General features: G+C 41.0%; 2 protein-coding genes across 2 annotated transcripts; both read right to left on the bottom strand.

Moving 5' to 3' along the window:
- Positions 1-455: 455 nt before the first annotated feature.
- Positions 456-3,098, bottom strand: LOC136800873 (uncharacterized). The gene has a single exon (XM_067057482.1). The coding sequence runs from the start codon at positions 3,096-3,098 to the stop codon at positions 456-458; it is 2,643 nt and encodes an 880-aa protein (XP_066913583.1).
- LOC136800872 (uncharacterized) lies at positions 3,098-6,102 on the bottom strand. The gene is made up of 2 exons (XM_067057481.1): positions 5,738-6,102; positions 3,098-5,439 (listed from the first exon to the last, which is right to left on the bottom strand). Exon 2 carries the CDS (start codon positions 5,324-5,326, stop codon positions 3,098-3,100), a length of 2,229 nt encoding a protein of 742 aa, XP_066913582.1. The 5' UTR covers positions 5,327-5,439; positions 5,738-6,102.
- Between the last annotated feature and the right edge of the window lie 1,005 nt (positions 6,103-7,107).

The raw sequence follows: 7,107 nt of genomic DNA, 5'->3' as shown, positions 1-7,107 counted from the left end.
ATTGGATGTTGGTGAAGCTCATTCGAATATCTTGATTGCTTTTGACCAGTTGACTGCCTTCGTCGCAGTATAGCTTTATGGGAAATCCATATCTTGATGAGAATCTTGTAAACGATTGGATGAAGGAGGGTGACGAATAATCATCCATCGTGTTGATGTGGACAGCTGATGTGGAACAGCAGCAGTAGATGACGAGCCAGATCTTTATGGTTGCTCTCTTGTTGGTTGGTGAGATTGATTTGTATGGACCACTGAGATCCACTTGGGTTTGATAAAACGCTGGTGCGATGGTGAGTGAACTGCTTGGAATAGGACCCATGATGGCTTCAACGGTACGTTTTTCAAGATAGCGACATCGTTCGCATGATCTCTTGATGGTTTTAACGAGAGTTCGTCCTTCGATGATGAACACCTTCTTGAGTAGTCGACGAAGGTTGCTTCGATGCCATCATGTTTCAACCAGTGTGCTTCGATGACGAGACTGTAAGCGACAGGTGAGTGACGATCAATAACTGGTACACAAAACGTGGACTGAGATAAGTCAAGCATTGCATCTGTGAACTTGCCTGCAATTGTGACACCATTGTTTGGAAGGATTCGTCCTTGTACGTTAGAATGTTGTCTTTCAAAGTGGAGATTGGTTCGTACTTCTTTGGGCTGACGAATTTGATGACTTCTTGAGTTGCTAGTTCAAGAAAATAACGTTCACCAAGTTGGACTTCGACTTCCTTGAGCTGGGGAACGTCAGATGCGGTGATTGGATGGTTGAGAACGATTAACAATCCGTTTGAACGAAGCTTTGATCTCAAATTGTTGAAGTAACGGTACACGTAGCCCATGATACGGACGACGGTGCTGAAGGATTTGACATTGGGATCGATGAGATACGACGAGAATTTGTAGCGTTCTCCAACTTCTTCTGGAATGATGGGTGCTACATGGTGAACGTAGACTTCCTTATTGACTTCTGATACCTGTTGATCGGTCAGACGAAGTTCTTGAGCGGTCATCACTGGGAAGTCCTTTGATTGTTGATGCATCCAGTTGTGACCATTGATCCAGGTAGATTCTTTGTTGACGTCTTCGACGGTTGCACCTTTGCGAGTACCGATATCAGCTATCATCTCATCGGTTGGAACGTACTTCCACTGATCTCTGGTGGTGAAACGAAGACTTTCGATGACACGATTTCGTACCCACTGCTTCAAGGGCTTCTGATCATTGTCCAGCCAGTACAAAACGATTTGACTGTCCGTGAATTTCATCGAAGATTGGTGCCATTTGCTGAGTGATCTCTTCACGATTTCTCCGGTGTGGGTATTGATGAGAGCAGCATAGAGTTCTCCTCTTGGTTGTGACATCCCTTTTGGTACTGCTCTGGTTCGTGAGAAGATGAGTTGACATGAGTATTCACCGTTGGTTCTGAGAAAACGAGCGTAGATAGCGACACAAACCATAGACGAACTTGCATCTCCGAAGTCAAGCGTTTCCATGGTTAGGTTGACAGCATCTACAGGTACCACTGCACGATTGAATCTGAGATTGCCAGCTTCTTGGATGAGTTGAAAGTTTGATTCCCACAATGGTCTGAGTGTTTCTGGTATAACATCGTCCCAATCCAGTTTGCGTTGGACTAGGTCTTGAAGGTCGATCTTCATGGATGCGACTAGAGGTGAAACTTTGCCGGTTAGATCGAACATCTCGGCCACTTTTGAAGCACAATGACGACGTGTTAATTTGGAAGGAATGACGTTGACTTGATTCGATTTTTTTCCACGAGACTTCTTCGCGAAGTTCAGGTCACCAATGTTGAGCGAAACCATATCTGATTTGACGTACCACTTGAATCCAGCGATGTGAATCATCTCTCCGTCTTCACTCATGGTGGGTGGAGGATCTTCTCCTGAGAATACGAATCCCTTGAGATTGAATCCACCTCGACTGATGACACGTTCGAGTTGGTCTGCACGAATATAGGCTGTTTGTCTGTCTTGTTCACCGGTGAGGCAATCATCGACGTAAATATCACGTTTGACGATCTCTTCGATTTCGGGGTACTCATCCTTTGACATTTCAGCTACTCTTCGAAGACCGTATTCAGCTTGGTTTCCTGAAGACTTAACCCCGTATATCAGGGTCTTGACGACTTTTTCTTGAGGGATTTTGGATGGGTCAAGGTTGGCTTCCCAAACGTAGCGTTGATAGCACCAATGAGATTCGTCCAATTTGATGGTGTTATACATCTTCTTGATATCTGTGTGCATAGCGATAGGGTGAATGAAGAATCGGATCAAGACTTCCTGAAGCCTGTTGAGGGTATTCCTCCCTTTAGCGAGAAGATCGTTTAAACTATATCCCGACGATGTTGTTGATGATGCATCAAAGACAATGCGACAAGGGGTGCTAATGGAATTGCCCTTCCACACTGCTCTCCATGGGATGTAGTGGTGACATTGATGGTCGCTGAGCATCTGTTGAGTTGACTCTGGTAGATTGCTGACATAGTCGACGTAACCAAGACTCTGAAGCTTAGATTCTGACGTAAGGATATCTTCCTTGTCGCTATGGTTGGACGGTTTGTTGAGTTTACGAAGTTGTTGACCAAATACTTTCATGGCGATGTCTTTGTTGTTTGCTAATCTGGTTGATGGATCAGTAATGAAAGGTAGGATAGCTGAGGTTGTTCGAGTTTCTGGATCGATAGTGACCGACGAGTTGATAAGTGATTGTTCGATCTCTTCCTTGATACTGATTGCTTCAGTCGATTCGTCGTATTTACATTGGTTGCAATTGCGGCAATTTGGACAGCGATATGTGATTTCACTGCCTGCTCCTTCGACTTCCTCAAATACTCGCATTGATGTGGATAGATGGGTGTTGAATCCAAGCAAAGGAACGTCTGATGGTGGAGTTCGAAGTAGTTGATATGTTGATGTGAAGTTGCAGGATGCATGAAAGGGACTGAATGATGGGTGTGGTCCACCGATGACACCTGATCCTCCACTTGCACTTGTGAAGGATGATTCGAAGATCGACAATCCTGATGGCATTTGATGGATGATTTTTGGAAAGTACCTCAAGTATTTGATACCGATCATCATGTGAACGTCGCCACCAATTGATGATGGAAGCTTTGGTAGACATTTGAATCACCACACTTGGAGTATGACTTGATGATGTCTTTTTCTGCTTCGACGAGCGAAAACGTTGGGAATGTTGACGTGATCTGTTGGATGCAAGGACCAGTTAATGAGGCTATCTCCCCATTGCTGAGTGGAATGTTGACAACGTAACGTCCAAATGACGATTTTGTGACACTGTTCCCAACACCACCAAGGATGACTGGTGCTGAAGAGTCTTTGATGGCACTGGGTCCGAGAAGTTTGATTGCGTTTTGACTGACCACGAAATCACTGCAGCCACTGTCGTAAAAGATAAGTAATTTGTGTTGATTGATGAGAACTTCTTGCAGCATGTAGATACCCCTGTCTCCATGTTGATCGTTTGTTTTGAAGGATGCTGTGTGGAATGACAAGCTTATATTTCTTGTAAAGCTTGGAAGACTTGGACTTCGGAAGAACCGTTCTTTGAATTTTTCCAGCAGCTCGATATTGGCTGGTTCCTCTTTATGCTCCTCGCAGACCAAGACGTGCTTTCGAACAGGATACTTTCGATGTGAAGCGTTGGGACATACGAAATCATGCTGACATTTTCCATCTTTATGCTTTCCAGATGCGGATGCTGCACCTGGAAAGAGACATTGAAAACAGTATCCCTTGTCTTTGAGAAGGGAGAGTCGACTTGCAGGTGTGAGTTCTGCAAATTTCTGACAAGTGTAGTATTGAACCAGCTTTGTTCTACCTGGGCCTGATGAGGCAACATGATCGTTTTCACCAGCTGGGGTTTCACAAAGGGCACACACAGGATTCGAGGTATCAGAGGACATATAAGAATTCGAAAAATGTCCATACCTCTTATCCCTGGTTTGTTTGGATGGATCCTTTGGTTTGTTATCGTTTGATTTTGACTCATCTCGAAGGAGAAGTTTCTGCTCGTTGATTCTTCGCTCTTTGGTCAGGAATGATATCATAGTTGTCCAGGTTTCCTTGGGGCTGAGGTTGTGGTCACAGACACTTGATAGGAATCTTGTTGTCCTACCGTCACCGAGGAGGTTTTGAATGTGGTTAAGTGAGTCGCCATAATACAGGTGTTCTTCTATGTGATGCTTTTCGGCCAAGACTGCCATCTCCTGCATCATGCTTATTAGGTGACTAATGCCAGAGACAACTTTTTCCGGGTTTTTCTTTGAGATTTCAAGTGATTTGAGTTGAGTGATCTTTTTCTTGAGCATCATCCTGGTGTCACCAAATGCTTCTTCGAGACGTTTCCAAATTTCGTCGATTGACTCAAGGTTTTTGACCATGGTATATGCTGGATCAGCAAGGTAATTGTTGACTAACAGATCTGGTAGATAGCTCTTGGGAGTTGATGATAAATGAACTTTTTCGAAATTAGAGCGAAAGGTATAATAATCTGATTTGGAATCATATCCAGTGAATTTGTCAAGATGAATGTTCAGTTTATTGCGTTTGAATTCTGAATGTACATCTAGTTCACGATTACTTATTTCAATGCTCAAGTTGTTCATAAAAGTTTGACGTAAAGTGTCTAATTTGAAATATCTCTCACCAAGTTGTTTGATTGTGGCTTTGATCAGTGCATTAGTGGTAGATGTTTGGAGACATTCCTTGTAGGAATCTGAAATCTTGTTGAACTTTGTTTCGTTTGATGGTATCTCTTTTCGCCAATTCAGGAGTTCGATTGATGCTGAGTCAGCAGGGATCCTTTTGAAATTTAGTTCCAGTTCATCGATGGCTCCTTTGGCCCACTGCATATTGAATTCCAGTGTTTGTTCTTTGTGCGCGATGAACTCGTCGACTCGTTTCTTTTCCTTGGTGACAGTGATCTTGGAGTTGTATTCCTTCGAGTCCTGTATGTACTTGGTGATTTGATCCAAGCCTGTCTTTATTGTAAGTTGGAGATCGTCCGATAAGGCTTGTCCGGATGACACGATTCTGCGTGATTTGGTACGGATTGATTTCCGCATTAATTCGAATTTGGCCAGTAACGACTTGAGGTCCTCTGGTTGTATGCTTTCGAACTTATGTTCGTTGATGAGATCTGGTATCTCGTCACACATTACTTCGATGGCAATGCGTTCTTCATTTACTGTGGTGTTGTGTAGTTGATGATGAGGAGGATCCATTTCGTCCTCTGATGAACTCAGCTCCTTGTAGTTGACACGTTTTGTCTGACGGAGCAACATGCATTGATTGATTCAAATGAACAGGCGAGTGAGTCAGCCCTGTTTGAATGTTGTGCACGGAAATAAACTGACACAGTTTGGAACTTCGATTGAAGTGAATACGATTGTTCAAACTGAAAATTAAAAATAATGACAAAACTAAGTGACGAAATATGACAAGAAAAATGACAAGAAAATTGTACAGAAATTGACTAGAAATCTTGAGGAAATTGATCAAATTGACCTTAAAAGTATCATGAAAATCGCACAAGAAATCTCTTGAAATATACCAAAATTAATGAAACCTAACTTTAGCTTAAAGAAATTGATTTAAAAATATCAAAAATAATCTAATTCCAGACACCTGAGCCAAATAGGCTGATGGACAGAAAAACACAGAGAGGCAAAGGCAGAAAGCAGAAAACAACATACCAGGTAGCCAGTATGTGAAAACTGTGAAAAACTGTGCACAAAAGTTGAGAATTGAATTTTGATTTGGAAAGTTAAGACCAAAACTGTCTAAGTCTGAAACTCCATATTTTGATGTAACCACACACAACGCTTCTCATAGCTTGATTGATGATTCATGAAAATCGAGATAGAAAAAACGCGTACTTGAATAAAATTGAAAATACTAGATAATTGCCTAAGTGTGAATAAACTAATTATATGACAAAAATGATACAAAAGAACTTAAATGAATGCGTAGAATTAATTGTCAAGAGACTGAACAGAAAAGTGACGTAAGACCAAGAAACAAAGGACTGAATAAAATGACACAAAAGACGCTGAATGAGTTAAATCTTTGACCATTTATATATTAAAACCATCATGCATTACATTTGTACCCTGTGTCGGGAGGCCATGTAAGCTTTTGAATTATTGCTACCACTTCTTATCAAGATGATGCCAATTTCAGATGGTAATTGAGGCAATTTGGTGAATATTTTTAAATTTGAAGGTATGGCAACTGCATGGCCCTTTGAGGCCAACATTCCGTACTTTAAACAATGAACATAGATTGCAATGGATATTTTGCGAATTAACAATGTTTCGACAAAAGTAAGGCCTTGAAGAAAAGAGGGTGTGTTGGCAAAGTGTTGATTATTATGCAACAGATTTCCCTCATTGTCACAGAAGCAATCAGTGGGAGGTGAATGAATCCCTGAAAAAAGTAGCGCATGATTTTTTTTTCGATTTTGTTTCTGATTAAATTCATCTTTACACCTAGTGCATCTTTGATCTTCTACTTGCCACTTATCCGCCTTCTTCTTAGGGACATGGGAAAAGAATACTGGCCTGACTTCTTGGCATGTGATACATCTATCTATAGAATGCTTATCTTCCCCTTTGATGAAGTTTGATACAGCTTCTTTTACAAATCTATTTTCATGGATGTTAAGGTGCCCATGATGATGGTCACTCAATTGAATATTTGTTTCGTTCACACGTGGTTCTTCATTCATCTCATGATCATTCTGATTGTTCAATGGAATGTTATTGTTGTCAGAAGGTTGTCGATTAGTATTGATGTTCATAGAAGTGTGTGATAATTTAGAATTATTTTGAGTAAGACCTTTTAATAACCTGTCTGGATTTATCTTTTTCTTGTTTAAAAGTTTGCCAGCTTTCGATTTGTTCTTATATGATGTTTCTTTTGAGGATTTTTTAAAAAATGCAGAAGGGATAACAATGCGTTGAAAATCAATATTTTTAAATAGTGTTTTACCCTCTGGTTTATTTGGGAACGTAATTTTTATATCTGGTTTATCAAGCAAGTTATTTTTAAAAAGTGTTTTACC

Source organism: Clytia hemisphaerica, unplaced genomic scaffold, assembly GCF_902728285.1.
Source record: "Clytia hemisphaerica strain Z4C2 unplaced genomic scaffold, Clytia hemisphaerica genome assembly, whole genome shotgun sequence".
In the NCBI taxonomy this organism is placed as follows: domain Eukaryota; kingdom Metazoa; phylum Cnidaria; class Hydrozoa; order Leptothecata; family Clytiidae; genus Clytia; species Clytia hemisphaerica.
Note: the sequence above shows the minus strand (reverse complement) of the source record. Positions and strands in the feature narration are given on the sequence as shown.

Excerpts from the sequence above, each read along its gene's own strand:
- LOC136800873 (XM_067057482.1), bottom strand. The coding sequence starts at position 3,098 with ATGATCGGTATCAAATACTTGAGGTACTTTCCAAAAATCATCCATCAA.
- LOC136800872 (XM_067057481.1), bottom strand. The coding sequence starts at position 5,326 with ATGTTGCTCCGTCAGACAAAACGTGTCAACTACAAGGAGCTGAGTTCA.